This window comes from Oncorhynchus mykiss, chromosome 12, assembly GCF_013265735.2.
Source record: "Oncorhynchus mykiss isolate Arlee chromosome 12, USDA_OmykA_1.1, whole genome shotgun sequence".
NCBI lineage: Eukaryota > Metazoa > Chordata > Actinopteri > Salmoniformes > Salmonidae > Oncorhynchus > Oncorhynchus mykiss.
The window spans coordinates 77,290,146-77,315,741 of NC_048576.1; the positions used below are offsets into that span (position 1 = coordinate 77,290,146).

The 25,596-nt window shown below is 41.4% G+C and overlaps 3 protein-coding genes across 8 annotated transcripts; 2 read left to right on the forward strand and 1 right to left on the reverse strand.

Annotated features, from left to right (window-relative positions):
* Window positions 1-284: 284 nt before the first annotated feature.
* On the reverse strand, window positions 285-12,060 carry pglyrp6 (peptidoglycan recognition protein 6). Its single transcript, XM_021625007.2, has 6 exons — window positions 11,956-12,060; window positions 7,661-7,795; window positions 4,669-5,514; window positions 4,233-4,443; window positions 768-1,062; window positions 285-370 (listed from the first exon to the last, which is right to left on the reverse strand). Exons 2-6 carry the CDS (start codon window positions 7,770-7,772, stop codon window positions 356-358), a joined length of 1,479 nt encoding a protein of 492 aa, XP_021480682.1. The 5' UTR covers window positions 7,773-7,795; window positions 11,956-12,060; the 3' UTR covers window positions 285-355.
* Window positions 8,360-10,907, forward strand: LOC110538287 (trafficking protein particle complex subunit 5). 3 transcript variants are annotated; one of them, XM_021625011.2, is made up of 4 exons: window positions 8,417-8,496; window positions 8,802-8,954; window positions 9,426-9,698; window positions 9,820-10,907. In XM_021625011.2, the coding sequence occupies exons 3-4, from the start codon at window positions 9,429-9,431 to the stop codon at window positions 10,114-10,116; spliced, it is 567 nt and encodes a 188-aa protein (XP_021480686.1). In that variant the 5' UTR covers window positions 8,417-8,496; window positions 8,802-8,954; window positions 9,426-9,428; the 3' UTR covers window positions 10,117-10,907. The 3 variants fall into 3 exon arrangements, with proteins under 3 accessions (XP_021480684.1, XP_021480683.1, XP_021480686.1); XM_021625009.2 differs by lacking the exon at window positions 8,802-8,954 and having other exon boundaries at window positions 8,360-8,496; XM_021625008.2 differs by lacking the exon at window positions 8,802-8,954 and having other exon boundaries at window positions 8,367-8,496; window positions 9,411-9,698.
* Window positions 11,065-25,082, forward strand: LOC110538285 (mucolipin-1). Of its 4 annotated transcripts, none has more exons than XM_021625006.2 (14): window positions 11,065-11,420; window positions 17,461-17,699; window positions 17,797-17,958; window positions 18,169-18,325; window positions 18,957-19,038; window positions 19,298-19,394; window positions 19,910-20,009; window positions 20,175-20,281; window positions 22,006-22,155; window positions 22,262-22,363; window positions 22,498-22,620; window positions 22,755-22,961; window positions 23,191-23,329; window positions 23,413-25,082. In XM_021625006.2, the coding sequence occupies exons 1-13, from the start codon at window positions 11,306-11,308 to the stop codon at window positions 23,320-23,322; spliced, it is 1,773 nt and encodes a 590-aa protein (XP_021480681.2). In that variant the 5' UTR covers window positions 11,065-11,305; the 3' UTR covers window positions 23,323-23,329; window positions 23,413-25,082. The 4 variants fall into 4 exon arrangements, with proteins under 4 accessions (XP_021480681.2, XP_036794444.1, XP_036794443.1 ...); XM_036938549.1 differs by having other exon boundaries at window positions 17,466-17,699; XM_036938548.1 differs by lacking the exon at window positions 11,065-11,420 and adding an exon at window positions 15,154-15,342.
* Window positions 25,083-25,596: the final 514 nt, after the last annotated feature.

The window sequence follows — 25,596 nt, forward strand, 5'->3', positions numbered from 1 at the left end:
GGTTCAAATACCAGCACCGAAAGGTGAAATAATCTGTTGCTGTGCCCTTGAGCAAGGCACTTAATCCTAATTGCTCCAGGTGCGCTGTACAACTCCCTGCGGGTGTCTCACCAAGATGACCAGGTGTACGCAATGAAAAAGCAATAAAAGCTGTCAATTGATTGATTGGTGCCGACGTAAAACTGACAACATAATTTCCTGACCTATTCAGATCAGCTCTATCAGAGCAACTATCAGAAAATCATATATAACAGATGTTGATTAAAAAAAAGGCAAACACTGGAGCCATTTTAGAAATTAAATATTTATTCTCTGATACTGGTCAAGATTAAACACTCCACTTTTCACATTATCTTCAGTTTTGAACCTCCTGGGGAAAACGGAAAGAATGAAAGTAAGTTTGTGGAGAGATAAGACCAGTAGACATGAAATAACAAAAACACATAGGCCTAATCATTGTTAATAACTGCCTAATATCCCCCACATATACATGTACACACAGATGTAGGCTCTTAATTTGAGTCAGTTTGCTACAGCAGGAAAATAATCCAGCAGCAACAGGAAATTTCAATTATTATGTGGATTATAATTCATATAAATTATTTTAGAGGTTGATACATTTTTTGCAATGAAAAATCAAGTCTGAAATTTCAAAGTGGAAACTGCAAACTTCAGAAGCATTTTGAAACCTCAAATACACAGTTATCCTCCAACAGGGTGATCAAATTAAGATCCTACATCTGTACATACTGCACACACTCTCTTACCCCAAAGTGCTCCCAGCCTGTGATCTCTGAGTAGAAGGCGTCTCCAGGACAGGAAGTCTTAACCAGCTGTCTGTGGCCATACAGGGTGAAGTTGCCGACCAGTCGCCCGCCTCCCACAGCACAGGATGCCAGACGATCTCTCACCAGCTCCATGGTCTGCTCCGATGGCAAGCTGGAGGTGTAGTCACCGATGAATGACACCCCATAGCCCTTGGAGTTGTAGCCCTTAGTGTGGGCCCCTTGCCAGTGCCACCCACGCCCCTCATAGAGGTACCCGTCAGAGCCTGCCACAAAGCTGGAGGCAAACATCGGCAAGGGATGAGTCATTCATCATCAAGTCACATTTTGCTTGGTAAACAACAATTCCCAGAATTGGACAGCTAATTTCTAACCTCTAATTATGAGAGCGACACACACACACACACATACTGTATACTCAAACTTGACACATTACATAGGCATTGTGGTTTGCGAGGAGGCTGTGTTGTGTCCAACTGTACAGCTCCTTCAGAAAGTATTCACATCCCTTTACTTTTTCCACATTGTTGTGTTGCAGCCTGAATTTTACATTTATTAAATTTAGATTTTGTGTCACTGGTCAACACACTTAACCCTATAATGTCAAAGTGAAATTATGTTTTTAGACGTTCATTAATAATGAATGTCAAAATTCATTAATAATGAAAAGCTAATATGTCTTGAGTCAATAAGTATTAAACCCCTTTGTTATGGTAAGCCTAAATCAATTTAGGAGTAAAAATTTGCTTAACAAATCATATAATACGGTGCATGGACTCACTCCGTGTGCAATAATAGTGTTTAAACTCTGTAACTGTTTTAAAATCACCATTGGCCTCATGATTAAATCCCTGAATGGTTTCCTTCCTCTCTGGCAACTGAGTTAAGAAGGACGCCTGTATCTTTGTAATGACTGGGTGTATTGGCACACCATCTAAAGTGAAACTAATAACTTAACCATGCTCAAATGGATATTCAATGTCTGCTTTTTTGTTTAGTTTTATCCATCTACCAATAGGTGCCCTTCTTTGTGAGGCATTGGAAAACCTTCCTGGTCTTTGTGGTTGAATCTGTTTTTGACATTCACTGCTCGACTGAGGGACCTTATACAGTAGATAATTGTATGTGTGGGCCAGGTTACAGAGAGAGATGAGGTAGTCATTCAAAACTCATGTTAAAACTTCTTCGGGATCAGTGTCCTGTCCACGGGACGGTTGAGCTAACGTACAGTAGGCTAATGCGATTAGCATTTGGTTGTAAGTAACAAGAACATTTCCCAGGACATAGACATATCTGATATTTGCAGAAAGCTTAAATTCTTGTTGATCTAACTGCACTGTCCAATTTACAGTAGCTATTACAGTGAAATAATACCATGCTATTGTTTGAGGAGAGTGCACAATTTTGAACATGAAAAATTATTAATAAACAAATTAGGCACATTTGGGCAGTCTTGATACAACATTTTGAACATAAATACAATGGTTCATTGGATCAGTCTAAAACTTTGCATATACTCTGCTGCCATCTAGTGGCCAAAATCTAAATTGCACATGGTCTGGAATAATACATTATGGCCTTTCTCTTGCATTTCAAAGATGATGTTACAAAAAAATACAAAAGAACGTTTGTTTTTTTCTTTGTATTATCTTTTACCACATCTATTGTGTTATATTCTCCTACATTCCTTTCACATTTCCACAAACTTCAAAGTCTTTCCTCTCAAATGATACAAAGAATATGCATATCCTTGCTTCAGGGCCTGAGGTACAGGCAGTTAGATTAGAATATGTCATTTTTGTCAAAAATTGAAAAAAAGGGGCGGATCCTTAAGAGGTTTAATGGCTGTGATAGGAGAAAACTGAGGATGGATCAACAACAATGTAGTTACTCCACAATACTAAAATAAATGAGAGAGTGAAAAGAAGGAAGCCTGTACAGAATAAAAAATATTAGAAAACATCCTTGTCACGACTTCCGCCGACGTTGGTCCCTAACCTTGTTCGGCTTTCTAGTCACCACCGATCCATGTTTCATTTTCGTTTTGTTTTGTGTTCATTATACACACCTGGTTTCCATTCCATAATCAATGTTCCTTATTTAACCCTCTGGCTTCCCTTTCTGTTTTGTGCGTGATTGTCATTGTCATGTGGTTTCGTTATTTTGTGCTCTGGATATTTGTGTTTTTCCTTGTTGGAACATTGCTTAATTTTTGAGTAAATTCTCTGATTATTACTCATACCTGTGTCCTGCGCCTGACTCCGCCTTATCCATTCACCTAATCGCTGACAATCCTGTTTGCAATAAGGCTGCCAAAAACGTGGGGAAGAAATTAACTTTATGTCCTGAAAACAAAGTGTTATGTTTGGGGCAAATCCAACTCAACACATTACTAAGTAACACTCTTCATATTTTCAAGCATGGTCGGTGGCTGCATCATGTTATGGGTATGCTTGTCATTGCCAAGGACTGAGGAGTTTTTTTTAGGATGAAAAATAATGGAATAGATCCTAGAAGAAAACCTGGTTCAGTCTCCTGAGAGACTACTGAGACACTGGGAGACAAATTCACCATTCAGCTGGACAATAACCTAAAACACAAGGCCAAATATAAACTCAAGTTGCTTACCAAGACGACACTGAATGGTCCTGAGTGACCTAGTTACAGTTTTGAGTTAAATTGGCTTGAAAATCTGTCATTACTTTAAAATGACTGTCTAGCAATGATCAACAACCAACTTGACAGAGCTTGAAGATAAAAACCATTTTTTTAAGTGCAAATATTGTACAATCCAGATGTGCAAAGCTCTTAGTGTTACGCCTGCTCCCACTCCCTGGCGCTCAAAGGCACCAGGCTCCCCAGCATTATGCACTCCTGCCACCATCATTATGGACTCCTGTCTTCTCCCTGTCACGTGCATAAGCGATTATTGGACTCACCTGGACTCAATCACCTCTGTCATTACCTCCCCTATATCTGTCTGGTTCCCTGCTCTGTTCCCTGCTTCAGCATTAATTGTCATTTGTCGTTTTGTACCCGTGTGCTGACGCTGTTCTTGTCTTGGTCTTTGTCTGTTTCCTGATTAAATGTTGAATCCCTGTACCTGCTTCTCATCTCCGGAGTCGGTCCTTACACTTAGAGACTTACCCAGAAAGACTCACAGTTGTAATCACTGACAAAGGTGATTCTAACATGTATTGACTCAATGGTGTGAATACTTATGGAAATTAGATATATTTGTATTTAATTTTTTATGCATTTGCAAACATTTCTATAAAAACATTTTCACTTTGTCATTATGGGGTATTGTGTGTAGATAGGTGAGATTGTTTTATTTATTTAATTCCTTTTGAATTCAGGCTGTAACACAACTAAATGTGTAATAAGTCAAGGGGTAAGAATACTTTCTGAAGGCACTATATCCTAAGACCTGTGTACTACACATACCTGTATCCAATATCGTCCCAGCCCCGGTCATCCTGGTGAAAGCGTTGCATGGACCTCATGTCTGCAGAACACTGCTGAAAGGTGAGACAAGGCTGGCCAGGCTGGTAGGTGTGGTGGATGTACATGAACGAGAGGGGGAGTGACAGGGGGGTGGGAGTGCCCCGATATGGTGCAGCCCCCCACTGACACCGTGGGATAATAGCTGGACAGTCTAGAGGTAGAGCAATCCAGAGAGAGATTGAGTTTTAACATGTTTATCCACTCCTTTTTTCAACAATAACACCATGTCTCAATTATTGTTACCATTTGTGCTTTCATGGATCAAAGTCAAAATTATTCCAATCAATGTTTACCTGTCCTTTTTTAGCTTTCCCTGCACTACAGTAAGTAACCCTCTGTATCTCCACTGTCTCCCTCTGCAGTGGGGTTTACTTACCCATGTATCTGTGGACAAACTCCTTTATTCCTTCCCTCACCACCGCTGTCAGCTCTTCCTTTTCCTGTGACAACATCGTGGAGTGGTCGATCAGTCTCCTCTGAAGGACCAGGGATCTCACCACCTGCCTCTGCAGGAGGGGGGGCCTGGCCAGTTCTCTGAAGTTCTCCCTGCGTAGGTGGCTGATCAGACGAGGAGCAGCATCCAGTCCTTCCCCCTCAAGACGATGACAGTAGTACCTCCTCAGTAGGCTGCTCAGCTTGAGAGGACGCTGGGACTGAGCTGAGACCTCAATCCCCAGAATCACACCATCCATACCGCCGTTAACCAGGGCATCGGTAGCGAGGGAGGGCTTGTCGGAGAGGGTGAAGACCTGAGGCGAGGTCACGTCATCCCAGCAGCCATCAGGGCCCAGGCGTTGGGAAAGGAGAGAGCTGTGGAAGCGCTGGAAGGACAGACCCAAGTTCCTAGCCAAAGTGAGGGGGTACAGGCCACGGACCCGACACCTCGTCTTAGACACTAGCCCAGCTTCAATACCCAGGAGAACTGGGCTCATAGCAACCGTGGTGCCATCAGCAGTAAGGACAACCCCTTCCTCTCTACCTCTCTCTGTCACCTTGTGGCGCATAGCCCTGACAATGAAATCTGAGAGATTGGAGTCCATGACTGGTGCCTCTGAGGTGCTGTCCTCCCTGATAGTGCCCAAGAAGTGCTGCATGAACTCATCTCTGAGACCGGCTGCCCTGCGCAGGCCTCTCAACACATTTACAGGCTCCAGTCCAGGGTTACTGTCTTCTACCTGCTCCAACACTCTGATGAAGTCGTCCATATGCTGGGAGGACGTGACTGAAATCAGAAAACACACTCGTTTACATTTGATAATATTCAGCATCGCTTTTCTATAAACAAAAACGACATACTGTTCTGTAATGCACCCTATATTGCATAAAATAGCATTTTCTTGCAACTTTATTTATTTATATTATTTATTTCACCTTTATTTAACCAGGTAGGCAAGTTGAGAACAAGTTCTCATTTACAATTGCGACCTGGCCAAGATAAAGCAAAGCAGTTCGACACATACAACAACACAGAGTTACACATGGAGTAAAACAAACATACAGTCAATAATACAGTCGAAAAACAAGTCTATATACAATGTGAGTAAATGAGGTGAGATATGGGAGGTAAAGGCAATAAATAGGCCATGGTGGTAAAGTAAATACAATATAGCAATTAAAACACTGGAATGGTAGATCTGCGGTGGAAGAATGTGCAAAGTAGAGATAGAAATAATGGGGTGCAAAGGAGCAAAATAAAAAAAATACAGTAGGGGGAGAGGTAGTTGTTTGGGCTAAATTATACATGGACTATGTACAGGTGCAGTAATCTGTGAGCTGCTCTGACAGCTGGTGCTTAAAGCTAGTGAGGGAGATAAATGTTTCCAGTTTCAGAGATTTTTGTAGTTCGTTCCAGTCATTGGCAGCAGCGAACTGGAAGGAGGAAGAATTGGTTTTGGGGTGAACAGAGAGATATACCTGCTGGAGCGCGTGCTACAGGTGGGTGTTGCTATGGTGACCAGCAAGCTGAGATAAGGGGGGACTTTACCTAGCAGGGTCTTGTAGATGACCTGGAGCCAGTGGTTTGGCGACGAGTATGAAGAGGGCCAGCCAACGATAGTGTCCAGGTCGCAGTGTTGGGTAGTATATGGGGCTTTGGTGACAAAACGGATGGCATTGTGATAGACTGCATCCAATTTATTGAGTAGGGTATTGGAAGCAATTTTGTAAATGACATCGCCGAAGTCGAGGATCGGTAGGATGGTCAGTTTTACAAGGGTATGTTTGGCAGCATGAGTGAAGGATGCTTTGTTGCGAAATAGGAAGCCAATTCTAGATTTAACTTTGGATTGGAGATGTTTGATGTGAGTCTGGAAGGAGAGTTTACAGTCTAACCAGACACCTAGGTATTTGTAGTTGTCTACATATTCTAGGTCAGAACCGTCCAGAGTAGTGATGTTGGACGGGCGGGCAGGTGCAGGCAGCGATCGGTTGAAGAACATGCATTTAGTTTTACTTGTATTTAAGAGCAATTGGAGGCCACGAAGGAGAGTTGTATGGCATTGAAGCTCGTCTGGAGGGTTATTAACACAGTGTCCAAAGAAGAGCCAGAAGTATACAGAATGGTGTCGTCTGTGTAGAGGTGGATCAGAGACTCACCAGCAGCAAGAGCGATATCATTGATGTATACAGAGAAGAGAGTCGGTCCAAGAATTGAACCCTGTGGCACCCCCATAGAGACTGCCAGAGGCCCGGACAACAGACCCACCCCATTTGACACACTGAACTCTATCAGAGAAGTAGTTGGTGAACCAGGTGAGGCAATAATTTGAGAAACCAAGGCTATCGAGTCTGCCGATGAGGATGTGGTGATTGACAGAGTCGAAAGCCTTGGCCAGGTCAATGAATACACCTGCACAGTATTGTTTCTTATCGATGGCATTTAAGATATTGTTTAGGATATTGAGCGTGTCTGAGGTGCACCCATGACCAGCTCTGAAACCAGATTGCATAGCGGAGAAGGTATGGTGAGATTCGAAATGGTCGGTGATCTGTTTGTTGACTTGGCTTTTGAAGAGCTTAGAACGGCAGGGTAGGATAGATATAGGTCTGTAGCAGTTTGGGTCTAGAGGCAGGGTAGGATAGATATAGGTCTGTAGCAGTTTGGGTCAAGAGTGTCCCCTTTGAAGAGGGGGATGACCGCAGCTGCTTTCCAATCTTTGGGAAACTCAGATGAGACAAAAGAGAGGTTGAACAGGCTAGTAATAGGGGTTGCAACAATTCCGGCAGATCATTTTAGAAAGAAAGGGTCTTCCTCTAAGTAGCTGTAATGCATTTCCATGCTGACTTTCTTGCTCTCTCTCGAAAAGAGTTTGACTGGTCACGACCTTTAAATAAATAGGAGAAAAGTGAACACAAACAGATTGAGTTACCTTTGGTATCCGTGTGAGCACTGACCAAGATTACAAGAAGGGTCAGACACCATTTCCAGTGCGGTTCCATTGGAGAAATCATTGAGTCTTCAACGCCCTGTGCTCCTGACATGTATTATGCATGGCATCGCCTACCTTGAAACATTTATAGGAAGGAAAACACATCAAGTGGATTATGCAACCACTGTACAAACAGATACAGTGCTGATTAATTTGAGCCATTTATTGAGGGACATGGTGTGGGAAATTGGCAACTGTTAGGTAAGTGTGTTTGTCCTTCTGGCTCAAGGTCTTTCTGAATTTAAATGTTTAAATGTTTACCTTATTGCCTTACACCACTGTCACTATTACAACCTTTAGGGCGGCAATTTATTTGTCCCCCTTCTCCTCAAGTACTTTGCATAGACTGTTGTTTCATAATATCTCAATATTAAACAATATTCTGTTTAAAACTACTGTACAGCAGCATCACATTGTGTGTTGTGTTTAGGTAACAGTCTCTATTTAATCATTGAAAGGTCTGTGACGCATGAGAAGGCAAGCATGTTCTTGTTTCTTTTCCAAATGGCCCTGGAAATACTCAGCAAGAACTCAAAGGAAATTCACATGCATAATTTTACCAGAATATTTATTTAAACCATGCAATTGACATTAGGACATCTTGCATTTTTAAAAACTTTTTCAAGGCATGTAATTTAGATTACACATGTGGCAACCGCTAAATGTCAGATGAGCACATGCACTGCTGATGATAGATCAGTGCTTTACTAGAACAAGACACGTGACCAGAACAGGAAGTCACCAACACCGCAGCAGGCTGAAAACATTGAAAGACGGTACGGGGTTTTAGGTCCTTATATAAGAATAATTAAGTAACTAAATAAATATGTTTAGCTTGTTAACAGTGTGAATGACTTTTGGCTTTTTTGTCGTCGAGTGAGTTCGCTAGCTTGCTTGCCAATTTTAGCTAGCTAAATTAGCACTAGCTGGCAGCTACATTAGCTGGCTAGTTATGCTAGCATTCAATATACTTTATCTTCCCCTTTCATCTGCGCTAGCAGCCACTGTTGTTTTTCCAATGCAGTTAGCTCCTCCTAATTCACGGAATCGTCGTTGACTAATTTCTGCAAATGTACTGCAGGTAAAGATTTCCGCAGCCCGCGCATGCGCCGAAGCTGGCCCTCTTGAGGCGCGGCTACCTGAATCCCAAAACAACCCCCATAGGCCGTACTCCTTTCACCTGATTTATGCGCGAGGCACGTGACTACACAGCGAGCTGTGACGAATTCTAGAGGTGTGTGCCATACTTCCGCCCTAGGCACTTGTTAAGATCTAAAAAATAAATACTACTCAGATACTAACTTGTTAAGAAGGATAGGTAAGCATTGTGGTTGAAGATCCTGCCCTCTAGGCTAGTTGAAAGTGTTGCCAGTTATCTATCTATAGCTAATCCTCTCAGATCTTCGCCTGCCTGCCTAGGGTAGGGTGGGATTCAGGTAGCCGCGCCGCAAGAGGGCCAGCTTCGGCGCATGCGCGGGCTGCGGAAATCTTTACCTGCAGTACATATGCAGAAATTGATGATGATTCCGTGAATTAGGAGGAGCTAACTGCATTGGAAAAACAACAGTGGCTGCTAGCGCAGATGAAAGAGGAAGATAAAGTATATTGGATGCTAGCATAACTAGCCAGCTAATTGGAATTGAGAGGGCTAGCATATTATCACTTCAGGCTATTTTACTTCTATTTACAGATCATTCTCTTTCAGAAAATGGACACTCGGTTCACGAGAGGAAAGTCAAACATCCTGGAACGGCCTCTAACCCGTCCCAAGACTGAAGTCAGTGTGAGTGCCTTTGCACTGCTCTTCTCTGAGATGGTGCAGTATTGCCAGAGCCGCGTGTACTCTGTGTCCGAGCTCCAGCAACGCTTGGCAGACCTGGGTCAGAGCGTTGGCGCCAGTATGCTGGACGTGCTGGTGCTGAGGGAGAAGAATGGGAAGAGGGAGACCAAGGTGCTTAACATACTGCTCTTCGTCAAGGTACGTGCTTGCATGGGCTCAAGATAGATAAGTTCATATGTAACAGTCTGATAAGGTGTAACACTTGTCATTATGCCCATGCATAAGTACATGTCTATAATTTTCAATTTGCTTCATATAGGTGTCAGTATGGAAAGCCATGTTCGGTAAGGAGGCAGACAAGCTGGAGCAGGCCAACGATGACGACAAGACCTACTACATCATAGAGAAGGAGCCACTGATCAACGCTTACATCTCTGTGCCCAAGGAGAACAGCACACTAAACTGTGCTGCATTCACCGCTGGCATCGTAGAGGCCATTCTCACACACAGTGGCTTCCCTGCCAAGGTCACAGCCCACTGGCACAAGGGCACCACGCTCATGATCAAGTTTGATGAAGCTGTGATAGCCAGAGACAAGGCCCTGGATGGCAGATAGATGAGAGTGTTGGTGTACACATGCTAGAATAAGAGAATGATGAAGTTGATCATCATTCTCACTAGGTCTCAATATGCTCTGCCGTGTGAACGAGCCAGTAATGTGAGATATGGACTGAGTGAGTTAGTGGTCTGTCTGTAGACAAGTCTGCATAGGAGTAGTTGAGTTGTGAATATACAGTATATTGAGAAGTGAAACAGGATGTCTATATCACCACATGAGAGAGAGTAAATATGAATGAATGATTAGAATGTTAGTCCCAATTCTGAGCTATTATATTTATTTGGTCCAAGGAGAGTTCATATGAGACAACATTTATAAAGGTCAATGTTTCTTGTGAATCTCCTCAGTCAGTCAACCCTTATCTAATGACTCACTGACAGTATCTTAAACCATCTCTTATGACTGCATCATCTCTTGTTTTTGATATCTCAAGACATTTCTGAATCACACAAAGGACCAACACATTGAAAATATGGACTGCAGTATAATACACCAATATGTGCAATGGTTTACCCTCCAACTGAGTTCAACGTGGTGAAATTAAAGACTGTCATTGTGTTCCCTAAACAAATTACATTTTAAGCTATTATTCAAAATGTGAAAGTTATCAGTGGTCCTCTCCACAGAACATTATGTTGGCAAAAATGTAATGACTCCACCTGGGTTTGTAGGTGTAGTTTTATTTTACACCTTTATTTTTTTATATCTAGACATGTTTGAAATACGTTTACTGTTTATCACCGTGTGTAAGCATTTGAGCAATTAACTGATATTAAAAGACTTGCTGAGTAATTCTAAAGATCCGGTGATCATATGAGGAAAATCGATGAATCCAGGGGTGTGTTCAATTTGTTTGAACGTTTGATACGTTCAACAATTTGTACTTAACATTTACATTTTAGTCATTTAGGAAACGCTTTCTCTAAATTTCTTGTACGTTTTTGAACATAGTGTGACGTACATTTGTGCCGGAGTGTAGCTTGAATAAATTAGTGACATTTAACTATCAATGCAATGGTTGGGGCTAATGGGGGTTGACAAACGCTATCACGAATTAGATATTTTGAGACCAATGACCATTTTCCAGACATGTCACATGGTGATTGTCATGTGAGCATTGGAAGCTGCGGCTTTGTGATTGTCAGGAGAGCGCAGCGTCCCTATTCTCTTGTAATTTGTTTCCTCAATGTTTAGCTTTCTGACAGTCCTAAAATATAATTTCTTAAATTGTATTATTCGTAGGAATTCATTAATGCCCTGCAAAGCATCAACGAACTGTAACTGCATCCAAGACGGTACAGGTTGGTCATGTACTTCAATGTATCAGTCTAAACCAATTTTTTTAAAGTTAACCAGCATATACCAAACTCGGTCCTCGGGACCACAAGGGGTGTACGTTTTGTTTTTTGCCCTAACACTACAAAATTATTAAAGCTTGATGTTTAATTATTGATGATTTGAATCAGCTGCACCCCTTGGGGTCCCGAGGACCGAGTTTGTTAAACCTAAAGGTGTATAAAATAACTATTTTCATAAGGATAATGCATTTGTTGTATAGTGTTAAATGAGAAGGCTGCATGTCATCTGTGAGTGCCCGGCATCGCAATATGATCACAATAGGCTAATTGTATATCAATAATGCTTCCATTGCTGTATCATACATAGCCCAAGAATATAACGTCACTAAATGTTATTTTCAGAGGAGAATTGAGTCTGACAGCCAAATAATCCATTTTAACGTGAATCGATCCTCAATTGCGATACTGTTCTAGAAACATTAAGCTTTCTACTTTCATATCACGAAAATAATTTCACAAATGCAAAATATACACTTACTGTACACTGTTTTAACAGTTTCAACCAGCAGTATTTTTCAGTTTCAACACGTTTGTGGCGTCCTTGTTCCCGCACAGGTGTTTAGGAGACGCAGATAGCTAATTAGCACAGGTAGTCGCCTCCGACTTCCGTAAACAAACCGAGGTCAAATTGGCATACTTTATAACATCTATAAAATTCCGTTTAAGCTAACGTTACATAAATCAATAACGTTTTCACTGATTATGACAATCATCAAACTAGGTATGATTTATTCTGTAAATGTCTAGTGTACATTTACAACCTTTGCTTTGAGTAGAAATTACAGTTTTGATTTGATAGAAATACATACATTCTCAAATATTGCATTTTAAAGATGAAGAAATCAATAACTAATTCAGTGATTGTCGCAGAAAAGTGAAAATATGCGTTTATTTGCAATAACTTTAAAGAAATGTTAATTTAAAATGCAATTTGTTCTATATAAAGTTAGACAATGTTTACATAAAGTTGTACAATGTTTACGATGTTAAATTGTATGCCAAATCAATGTTTGTATTTTTAGTGCAACAGTTCCACATTTTAAAGTAGTTACAAGACACAACAGTCATTTATTTATACTCTCTAATTTAACAGCAAAGAGGCCCCTTCAATTATTTTCTATTTTGGCTTTGTTGAAGTCCTTCTTTGTCATCCCCAGACAAGCTGAATGGTACCATCTCCTGAGGTAATAGATTCAACTGTTCAACAGTTGAATCAAATGTTTAATACCCCAGGTATTCCCAGAACACATTCTGGAAAGTCTATAGATTCAGTGGTCACTTTATTAGGTACAACACCTTTTACATCAGGAACAGCGTGAATTTAAAACTGTTGATGAAACTGGGAAAGAAGATTTTTGCAACTCTGCCTAGAAGGCCAGCATCCTGGAGTCACCACTGTTTGTGGGTACTATTTAATGAAGCTGCCAGTTGAGGACTTGTGAGGCATCTGTTTCTCAAACTAGACACTCTAATGTACTTGTCCTCTTGCTCAGTTTTGCATCTGGGCCTCCCACTCCTCTTTCTATTCTGGTTAGGGCAAATTTGCGCTGTTCTGTGACGGAAGTAGTACACAGCGTTGTATGAGATCTCTAGTTTCTTGGCAATTTCTCGCATGGAATAGCCTTCATTTCTCAGACCAAGAATAGACTGATGAGTTTCAGAAGAAAGTTCTTTGTTTCTGGTCATTTTGAGCCTGTAATCGAATCCACAAATGCTGATGCTCCAGATACTCAACTAGTCTAAAGAAGGCCAGTTTTGTTGCTTCTTTAACCAGAACAACATTTTTCAGCTGTGCTAACATAATTGCAAAAGGGTTTTCTAATGAACAATTAGCTAACACAACGTGCCATTGGAACACAGGAGTGATGGTTGCTGATAATTGGCCGCTGTATGCCTATGTAGATATTCCATTAACAATCAGCCGTTTCCAGCTACAATAGTAATTTACAACATTAACAATGTCTACATTGTATTTCTGATAAATGTTATGTTATTTTAATGGACAAAAAAATTAATGAGCTTTTCTTTCAAAAACAAGGAAATGTCTAAGTGACCCCAAAAATGTTAACGGTAGTGTATGTTATGGTTCACTCTTTGTCTTCCTTACAGTATCTCCACTGTGGAATGTCCATGTTGATCCTCTTGGTTGTCTTGGTCCTCTTGATCCATCCACCTGTCGTCTTTGTTAGTCAGGCCTGACCCCTTCATCCTGTAGTTTCTTCCTGTAATTTAATTTAATATGATTGAAGATGCAGAATTTTATGCCAGGCCCCTTCTAATAGGGTATAATAGACTCGTTAGAACTTTGACCACATGCCCTATATATGGATTACATGCCATCTATCAAATCAAAACTGGAATTTTTACTCAAAACAGAAGTTGTAAGAGTATGCTAGACATTTATAGAATAAATCATACCTAGTTTGATGATTCTGTGACAATTGGTGAATTAGTTATTGATTTTTACCATTTTAAATGGCTTCTGTTGACTGTCCGCCGGCTATCCGCCGGCTGTCCGTCGGCTGTCTGAATATAAAATCAACTTTACCTCAGTCGAAAACAAGCCCTTTAACATGGAAATATGGCAGAGTGGGAACCCTATAAAGATGTATTAATTGAACTTTTTTGATTTTGGAAAATTATTTGTTGATATGGAAATTAAGTTCCATGTTTCCAAAACCCTGTCCCTTGCAAGTCCTGTTTGCTTTTAGAAAGAGCTTCAGGGCTCTGTCAGAGCCTTGGACCGCCCCAGCAAACAAACGTTCCCACAACTTTAGAGAAGTTAAGTCTCTTTAGTTCATGAACTAACTTTTCCATAGGAATGTTCCCGTGATGTGCAAGGAATGTTTCCAAGAGACCATCTCCCTTAATGTCAAATATAACTTGGTTGCCATGCTCTCCAGAATTTGAGATATTAATGTTCTCGAAACGTTCCATAAACATTGGGCTCCCGAGTGGCGCAGCATTCTAAGGCACTGCATCTCAGGGCTAGAGGCGTCACTACAGACCTTGGTTCGATCCAGGCCTGTATCACAACCGGCGGTGATCGGGAGTCCCATATGGCGGTGCACAATTGGCCCAGCGTCGTCCGTGTAGGCTGTCATTGTAAAATAAAAATGTGTTCTTAACTGACTTGCCTAGTTAAACAAATGATTGTGTCCAGTTGTTTGAAGGTTAGGAGAATATTCCATCGATTTTTCTCCAAACATACACAGAACATGGTTGCCATGTTGTCAGAACATAAGTTAATGTTCTAGACAAGTGTCATGGGAACGTTTCAAGAACGTTTCTGTATCAGTTGTCAGGACATCGTCTGATAATTTACAGAGCTTTAATAGTGGTTTAATGTTGGTGGGGCATGTTAACCTGTTTTAATGATATTCCTGAATCACTATGATCAATAAAAAATAAAAAAAATATTGTGTACTTTTTAACAGAGGTGATATTTACTTCAAATTGCAGCCCTATTGCTTAAGCCTATCAAATGAAGGAGGGGTTAGGAAGGAGGGGTTGAAGGAGGGGTTAGATGAAGGAGGGGTTAGGGTTTTTTCTGGACAGGGCCTATTGGCCTAACTATACTGGCCCATTAAGCACATGCCCAAGAGATATCATTATTGGGACAGTGGTTAGGGCATTCGTCATTGGTAATGGAGACCTGGGTTCCAGACCTGCTAGGAGAGTCACCCTACTTTCTAATTCTTAGCAATATACACTGAGTGTACAAAACATTAGGAACACTATGATATGATCCTCATATTCAGTTGCACCTGCTTCTGCCCTCGGAACAGTCTCAGTTCGTTTGGGCATGGACTCTACAGGGATGCTGGAACATTTTGACTCCAATGCTTCCCACAGTTGTGTCAAGGTGAGTGGATGTCCTTTGGGTGGTGGACCATTTTTGATGCACACGGGAAACTGTTGAGCGTGGAAAAACCCAGCAGCTTTGCAGTTCTTGACACTCAACCAGTGCACCTGGCATCTACTACCATACCCTGTTCAAAGGCACTTAAATCTTTTGTCTTGCACATGAATGTCACAAATAAAATCCATGTCTCAAGGCTTAAAAATCCTTCTTTAACCTGTATTTGGCACATGTGACAAATACAATTTGATTTGAGATGCAGGTGAGGAGACAACAGGTGTAGGCCTTTGAGTGAAATGCTTACTTACAAGCCCTTAACCAACAATGCTTTAAGAAGTTAAGAAAAAATAATAAGTGTTAAGTAAATTGAAAATAAAAGTAACATAGTTAAACAGCTGCAGTAAAATAACAAGTGTTGCTATATACAGGGGGTAACGGTACAGAGTCAATGTGCGGGGGCACCGGTTAGTTGGGCTAATTGAGGTAATATGTACATGCAGGTAGAGTTAAAGTGACTATGCATAGATTATAAACAGAGAGTAGCAGCAGCGTAAAAAGAAGGGTCTGGGTAGCCCATCTACACTGATTTGAAGTAGAGTTAACAGGTGACATCAATAATGGATTATAACTTTCACCTGGTCAGTCTGTCATGGAAAGAGCAGGTGTTCCTAATGTTTTTCATGCTCCGTGTATGGTAATGTCATTATTTGACAAGTTACAACACACCTACAGTATAGTTGGGCCCTTTCCTGTCTGGAAAAAACCCTACCCCCTCCTCCCTAGGCACTTGTGTAGATCTGAAACAACTTGATAGGTGTAAGGCTGGAAGTAATTGGGTGAATGCACTTTGAGGTATATCTCAGCTCTGTTAAAAGTACACTCAGGAATTTTTTTATTGATCATAGAGATTCAGGAAAACAGGTTAACATGCCTAACCAACATTAGGCAACTACACTGAAAACCCTTAAAATGCAGAAATAAGTAGCCCCAAATCAGTGATGAGACTAGTCAGATTAACCAATACAGGTATTTCAGTTTATAAAAAAAATGGATACCTTATTTATATACAGTGCATTGCGAAAGTATTTGGCCCCCTTGAACTTTGCGACCTTTTGCCACATTTCAGGCTTCAAACATAAAGATATAAAACTGTATTTTTTTTGTGAAGAATCAACAACAAGTGGGACACAATCATGAAGTGGAACGACATTTATTGGATATTTCAAACTTTTTTAACAAATCAAAAACTGAAAAATTGGGCGTGCAAAATTATTCAGCCCCTTTACTTTCAGTGCAGCAAACTCTCTCCAGAAGTTCAGTGAGGATCTCTGAATGATCCAATACAGTTTTATATCTTTATGTTTGAAGCCTGAAATCTGGCAAAAGGTTGCAAAGTTCAAGGGGGCCGAATACTTTCGCAATGCACTGTAACTATTCAAACCCTTTGCTATGAGACTTGAAATTGAGCTCAGGTGCATCCTGTTTCCATTGATCATCCTTGAGATGTTTCTCCAACTTGATCGGAGTCCACCTATGGTAAATGAAATTGATTGGACATGATTTGACACACCAGTATATATACGGTCCCATAGTTGGCAGTTCATGTCAGAGCAAAAATCAAGCAATCAGGCTGAAGGAATCGTCCGTACAGCTCGCGACAGGTTTGTGTCGAGGCATAGATCTGGGGAAGGGTACCAAAACATTTCTGCAGCATTGAAGGTCCCCAAGAACACAGTAGCCTCCATCATTCTTAAATTGGAATACAGGAATACTTATGTAAATGGGATTTATTTTATACATTTACAAAATGTTTTTGCTTTGTCAATATGGGTTATTTTGGGTAGATTGAGGGGAAAAAAACAATTTAATCAATTTTAGAATAAGGCTAACATAACAATGTGGGAAAAGTCAAGGGGAAAAGTCAACTTTCTTATTGAATGGGCTATATCATACCTACTGATCCAATGCATGCTTGAATTACATAATTATAGTAAAATTATACCACATCACTTTCCCGCTTCCTCTTTTTCAGCAGCAATATCAAGCTATGAGTGCTCTTTTCAAATATGCCTTCCCTATGTTGTATGTAGAAACTCATGTCTGTCATTGATTCTCTCTCAGAGAAGGATGAGCTGTTCTCGCCTGTGAGCAGCTACAGGTCTGATGACCTCAGTGGCAGGAACCCCCAGGTCACCGGTCTGGTAGGCTCAGAGCTCAGGCAACAGCAGCAGGAGGAGGAGGCACTGCGGAGGAAGCTCAAGTACTTTTTCATGAGCCCCTGTGACAAGTACCACGCCAAGGGCCGCAAGCCCTTTAAACTGGTCCTGCAGCTGCTCAAGATCCTCATTGTCACTGTACAGGTTAGCCTTTACTGAACTGAAGAATTGGTATTCATGATGGGGCTTCTGTTGATTTTCATTGTTTTAACTTTTAATCCCCTGTCACTCCCTTCTCTAGTTAGTCCTGTTTGGCTTGAGTAACCAGATGGTGGTGACATTCAAGGAAGAGAACACAGCATCCTTCAAACACCTTTTCCTTAAAGACTACCGGGATGGCTCTTCAATGGCAATCCACACACAGAGTGAACTCTATAGCCATATTTATTATGCTGTAGATCAGGTACTAGTATCTCAGTACGCAACACTAAACAGAGACCTGCAGATGAGTGACTTCTCAACCCTCTCATTGTGTTCTATGTAAAGCCTTGTGTTATTGCTGTGTTTTTAAATTATCTTTTGTTTTCCTTGTCTGTCTATATGATGTCTTGCTATTAGTATAACTGTATGTTACCTATTCCATATATCATCCTTTCTATTTTCTTTTCCTCAGTTCCTGGCTCTACCACAGACATCAGTGGGGCGGTATGCATATGTGTGGGGTGAGGGTGTGAATGGGAGTGCCCTCTCTCTGTGCCAGCGGTACTACAAGAGGGGCATCATTGACCCCATCAACGACACCTTTGACATCGACCCCGAAGTTATCACCGGTACCCTGGCTGCATTATCCTTTTTTCCCCTGTTCATTAATTTATCTATCAAATTCCCCCTCCAAGTATTTCACATCAATCTGTCGGTCTTGTTCTTTTTAATCCACTGCCAGTTGTCTTTGGCCCGTTAGGAAGTAACTGTTAGTGAGTCAAAGCTCCACATATGGCAAGATTTGCCCTCTAACCGTGCCCTACTTTCAGTGCTGAGAATAGATCCTGTCCATAAAAGCATTAACCATATAAGTGCTATTTCCACTAACATCAGCAAAATAATAGAGAGCTGGCCAAATGGACGTCTTCTATTCGATCCACCTGCTGATTTCACAAAGATAGTTAGTTAGCACACCGTTTTTTATGTGTTTTGGCAACGGACCATTGTTTGAAATGTTATCAAAAGCGGTTGAGTCAAGGTTGGCAACTAAACAGAAGTAGTTAAGATAACCTTGTATTTCAAAATGTTGAAGTTGTGAAAGTATTTTCCATTGGGGGGGGTGCAACACAATATTAGGAAGTTGTTCCTAATGTTTGGTATACTCAGTGTATATGGTTCTGGAAATAAATCTTCTGGATTTCTGTTTTTGTTCCTACTCTCTCTCAACTTGCTTTTATTCCATCCTTCTGTCTTTTTCAGATTGCATTGGTGTAGACCCACTACCAGACCCCCCTCCTCCTGATTACAGTGACTACAATAACTTTATTCTCCAGTTTCACAAGTGAGACACACAATGGTCTCCCTTGCTCCCTCTCCCCCTTTTATTCTTGCATGCAATTTCTCATAGGGTTTTGAATCCCATTTTTGTAATTTTGTCAGTCCTTATGTTAATATATTGCTTATGGTAATGCTTATGTAACTCGAGTTGTTTCAGCATTACATATCAACATGGAACATTACTGGGTAATATCACTTCTCTATTGAGATTACATACATTCCTCTTACTGGATCTTGTCTCTCGTCTTCTTCTTGGTCTCCAGACTGATCAATGTGACCATTCAGTTCCAGCTGAAGGCAATAAACATCCAGACCATCATCAACAATGAGATCCCTGACTGCTACACCTTTGCTATTATGGTGAAATGACGTACCAATTTCCCCTGAACAGCCCAGTTTCCCCTATATGCATTTCAATTGTGGCCGCCACACATGTTTTAAGTGTCAACATAAGCGTGTAAATACAGATATAATGTATGTAGAATATATATATATAACGGCGCAATATATTTAAAAATAAGATCATCTTTGAAACTAGGCAGTCATGGCATGTGGCCCCCACTGATTTTGTTATAATTTGAGTCACTTCGATGGCATAAGAACACAGCATAAACCGTGGCGAAATATGTAGAATTTGAGGAAATTGGCTTTAAAACAGCAAAATTGTCTCCGCAGCCAAGAGGAGGGCCTCTAAAACCACGCCATTGGCCATGCCCACTAGCACGCCACACCCCTTCGCCCAACTTTGCCACCTCTGCTGAAAAAAATCCTAGGGGAAGCACTGCTGCCCCATACAGCCCACTGTATCTTAGCTGTTATAAAGCCAGGGTTTGTGTTGTAGCTACGTTTAGTGTGTGTATTGTGGCTGCTGTCAGGTTGTCCTGGATAACAAGGCTCACAGCGGCAGAGTGAAGATCAGCCTGCTCAACCATGCCTCCAGCAAGAAGTGCAAAGACCCCAACGTGTGGGGACATGGTGAGAGAGCGTGGGATGGGGGGGTACTGGCATTTGATGGGCAGGTAAAGCTTGAGATTGATTCACTTCTTTCCTGCTGTTCCTTAGTGGCTGTTTGCCTCTTCCTTCCCTTCACTCCCTAGCTTAATTAATTCAAACACCTTATCTCTCTTCTTCCTCCAATAGCGGAGAACTATGCACAGGAGGCTTTTGACTTGCTGGTGGCCATAGTGTGTCTGCTGTCCCTGCTGCTGTGTGGTCGCTCCATCCTCAGAGGAGTCATCCTACAACATGTAAGACCAAGGCTGAGCCCCAAAAGTCTAAAACGTTGTTACATTGTAATTATTTGAACAAAAATATAAATGCAACAATGGGATGGCACATCGCTGCAGAATGCTGTGGAGTCATGCTGGTTAAGTGTGCCTTGAATTCTAAATAAATCACAGACCGTGTCCCCAGCAAAGCACCCCCACACCACCAACTCCATGCTTCACGGTTGGAACCACACATGTGGAGATCATCCGATCACCTACTCTGCGTCTCACAAAGACACGGCTGGAACCAAAAATCTCAAATTTTGTACTCCTCAGACCAAAGGACATATTTCCACCATTGCTTGTTTATTGGCCCAAGCAAGTCGCTGCTTCTTTTTCATGTCCTTCAGTAGTGGTTTCTTTGCAGTAATTCGACCATGAAGGCCTGATTTCACGGAGTCACCTCAACATCAAATGTTCAGAGATGTCTCTTACTTTAATTCTGTGAAGCATTTATTTGGGCTGCGATTTGAGGTGCAGTTAACTCGAATGAATTTATCCTCTGCAGCAGGGATAACTGTCTTTTCCTGTGGCTGTCCTCATGAGAGCCAGTTTCATCATAGTGCTTGATGGTTTTTGCGACTGCACTTGAAGAAACTTTCAAAGTTCTTGACGTTTTCCGCATTGACTGACCTTCATGTCTTAAAGTAATGATAGACTGTTTCTCTTTGTGTAGTTGAGCTGTTCTTGCCATAATATGGACTTGGTCTTTTACCAAATAGGGCTATCTTCTGTGTACCACCCTACCTTGTCACCACACAACTGATTGGCTCAAACGCATTAAGAAGGAAAGAAATTCCACAAATGAACTTTTAACAATGCACACCTGTTCATTGAAATGCATTCCAGGTGACTACCTCATGAAGCTGGTTGAGAGAATGCCAAGAGTGTTCAAAACTGTCATCAAGGCAAAGGCTTGCTGCTTTGAAGAATTTCAAATATAAAATATATTCAGATTTGTCTAACACTTTTAAAAAAACATTTTTGGTTACTACATGATTCCATATGTGTTATTTCATAGTTTTGATGTCGTCACTATTATTATACAATGTAGAAAATAGTAAAAATAAAGAAAAACCCTGGAAAGAGTAGGTCAACTTGCGACCCCATTTTCATATCAGTCAAATGTATTTATGAAGCCCTTTTTACATCAGCCGATGTCACAAAGTGCTATACAGAAACCCAGCCTAAAATCACAAACGGCAAGCAATGCCGATGTAGAAGCACGGTGGCTAGGAAAAACTCCCAAGAAAGGCCGGAACCTAGGAAGAAACCTAGAGAGGAACCAGGCTCTGAGGGTTGGCCAGTCCTCTTCTGGCTGTGCCAGGTGGAGATTATAACAGTACATGGCCAAGTTGTTAAAATGTTCATAGATGACCAGCAGGGTCAAATAATAATAATCACAGTGGTTGTGCAACAGGTCAGCACCTCCAGAGTAAATGTCAGTTGGCTTTTCATAGCTGATCATTCTGAGTTAGAGACAGCAGGTGTGGTAGAGCGAGAGAGTCGAAAACAGCAGATCTGGAACAAGGTAGCACGTACGGTAAACAGGTCAAGGTTCCTTAGCCACAGGCAGAACAGTTGAAACTGGAGCACGACCAGGTGGACTGGGGACAGCAAGGCCATATCAGGCAACCTAGTTTGGGAACCGCTGGTATATTCTGTTAATTTGTCTGTCCCGTCTCTCTGTGTGTTTCTGACAGGAGTATGTCCAGTTCTTCAGACACAGACTGAATCACAGTGTGTGCTGGGCAGACAGGATGGAGTTCATTAATGGCTGGTTCATCCTGCTCATCATCAGTGACCTGCTCACCATCACCGGCAGCTTCATCAAGATTGGCATAGAGTCCAAGGTAATACAGAACAATGCATTGCTTTTAGTTTCATATCTTTCCAGGCCTGCGCCAGTCCCCCCACCGTTAGAATTAGACAAATAATATAATTGACTCTGTCCTTCAGAACATGTCGTTGTATGATGTGTGTGGGATTCTGCTCGGTACCTCCACTCTGCTGGTGTGGGTGGGAGTCCTCCGCTACCTCAGTTTCTTCCAGAAGTACAATGTGAGTGAGTCACACACAAATGCACACATTGACATTTAAGTGAATGGCTTTCTGAGAGATTTTGCATCACTTGCCACCTTTTTATTTTTCCATGTGTAAATCAGTCTTACGTTTTCTCTTTTCCTCATTCTCAGATCCTGATTGTGACGCTGCGGGGTGCCTTCCCTAATGTAATCCGCTTCTGCCTCTGTGTAGCTGCCATATACCTGGGTTATTGCTTCTGTGGCTGGATCGTGCTGGGTCCTTACCATACCAAGGTATTTGATCATGGACAGGACGCACACTCATGTATTTGTGTATTGTTAATGAATAATACAAATATCATAAATTGCTGAAACTGTGAAAAATAAATGTGTTCTAATACACCAACTCATCCTCTCTGTCCCCACAGTTCCGCTCTCTGTCCATGGTGTCAGAGTGCCTGTTTTCTCTGATCAACGGGGACGATATGTTTGTGACGTTTGCAGAGATGCAGAAGAGTGGCACGCTGGTGTGGGTGTTCAGCCAGGTCTACCTCTACACCTTCATCTCCCTCTTCATCTACATGGTGCTCTCCCTCTTCATTGCTCTCATCACCGGAGCCTACGATGCCATCATGGTACTGTGGGAGGGGAGGGATGAAGGATGAGGGGACTGATAGAAGGGGAGGATGAGGGATGACAGGTGGAATGAGTGAATGGAGAAATGCAGGACAGATGATTTAGTGACACTAAAATAAAAGATGGAGTGTTGAGTGCAATATGGGGACAAAGGGTGCAATGTACAGGAAGTAGGATGGAAGAGGATTCTTTACAGTAGTTTTATCAAAGCACTCTGTCTCTCTACAGGCCCAAACCCAGGAGCCGATGCACATCACAGACCTGCATGCTTTCATAGCAGAGTGTACTGATACACCTTGCTCTGGAAAGTTCAGTGGCCCAGAGGCATCCTCCTGTTCATTCTTCTGCTGCTGTGACTGAAGAGAGAGTGAGTATGTTCGTGTGTGTGGGTCATTCAGGGTTTGATCATCTCAATTCCATTGACATGGATCGGTCATTTCTCCATTTCAGATCCACCTGTGGGAGGATGTCTTCTAGGTGATATGACCTTAGACTACACTGTCCTCTGTAGGATGTGCCACGTCGGTGCATTTAAATTCAGACTGTTACAGTATGTTACTAACTGCTGTAGATTGCACATTAATATTTAACAAGCCAGTTCATTGGGTTTTTATAGCTAACAAGTTACATTCATATGGCTAGCACATTCTGCTAGCTAATTCATGACTGTAATACAGCAATATAGCTAGCTGTCCTTTCAGAGAGAACTGATTTTGCACAACGTACTGTATATCTGAATGTTTTACTTAATAGGAGTTGTATTTATGCTGCAGTTTTGATTTATATTGTTGATAAGCCTTTGTTGAATTGGGTCTGCATGACCCTATGACTGAAGGACGGCAATGGTTTAATTGTGCTTTACTGTGCCTGGGGGACCCTGAACGTTAGGATTGTCCTTTGAATTATGTTTATGACAGAGACTCACACTAACAGACAGGCTGAAAAGTGCACGTTATGTACAGTATTTTTAGGGAAGGCTACTCACTCTTTGGTCCTTTATTCCCTTCTCCTCCTCTGGATGGGAGGACGACATGTTCAAGGACAGGACCTGCAGCCGTAGTTAGTCATCAATATGTATCAAGCCGTTGGTGTAAAGAGACAGGTGATGCTGACCCCAACACCAATAGCAAGACAGCTATAGTGGGTTTTATAGTGCACCCTACAGAATCCATATTGCTGAGGAAAAGCCACATTTTATTTTTTATTTTTTTAACAATGCTAAATGTTTTAACCACCCTTATTAATTATTTTGTTGGATGACTGTTGCATCTGACTGAAATACAAGGGATTATTTTATGAGAGATGTCTGACATTGTTATATTGAATTCAGTGGTCATTTATTGAATCTCTCCGGTCAAATTCATTCTGCAAACCAGTATGTGGTTCAAATCATGATTCACTGAAGGAAAGGGACTGAATTATCATATTGTATCTGTTTTATTTGAAAAATCTTTTGAAGTGATGTAATTTCATTGTATGAAATGTTATGAAAGCTTATAGTGATGTTCATTAGGTGACAAAAGGACTCTAATTGCACAAGATTCGTAAGCGATCAAAAGGAAGGGAAGAGTTGGACAAATAGAGAAATCATTGATGCCTACCCAGAATGCACTGTTTCTGGTGAAGTTGTTCTTCCATTACATGTTTTCCAAAAATGATTTATTCAAGTATGTGTTGATGACCATTCTTTGAATGTTTTTACTTAGTACATTTTATCTTGCTTGAGATGATCAGGTATGCATATACGATGAGTTGTGATGACAGAACATGAAGCGGTGCTAAATGTCTCATGACATGCAGCACAGTGGCGCAGCAGATTACATGGAAGGGGAGTAGTACTGTATTTCTTAACTACATGTGCTTTATACTCTGCTAATATGATCATTTCTGATTGTTTTACTTTTTCTTTTAAAAATGTTGTGGTTAGTTCGACTGATACTAATAATTTTAGTATGGCCAAATTGCTCAACGTCTACATTTTGGATGAGCGTCTCGCTTGTGCATATTTTTTTGTTACTTTTTTTTAAAGCCGTTCTCGTTTCATGCACTTTTCATTCAGTACATTGCATTCCTCTGTCTATTGCCAGTAAACCACCTCCAATTAAAACTATTGAAAAGCATGCTCTTTTATTTCTACCAAGCTGAAGTCCTATTTTCTGGTGATAAGGTCCATGTTACTGTTTTTATGCTCTCTCGTCGTCAAGGACATTTTACATTTAGTCCTCTTCATGGTCACTGAGGCAGAACAACCATTTTCTTTTGTTAATTATATCGGTTGAGTGCTCGACCTCAGTGCTCGACATATTCAATCAATCCCTATCCCAGTCTGCTGTGCCCACATGCTTCAAGAGGGCCACCATTGTTCCTGTTCCCAAGAAATCTAAGGTAACTGAGCTAAATGACTATCTGTCATCATGAAGTGCTTTGAGAGACGAGTCAAGGATCATATCACCTCCACCCTACTTGATACCCTAGACCCACTCCAATTTGCTTACCGCCCCAATAGGTCCACAGATGATGCAATCACACTGCACACTGCCCTAACCCATCTGGAAAAGAGGATGTTCATCGACTACTGCCCGGCATTTAACGCCATAGTACCCTCCAAACTCGTCATTAAGCTCGAGACACTGG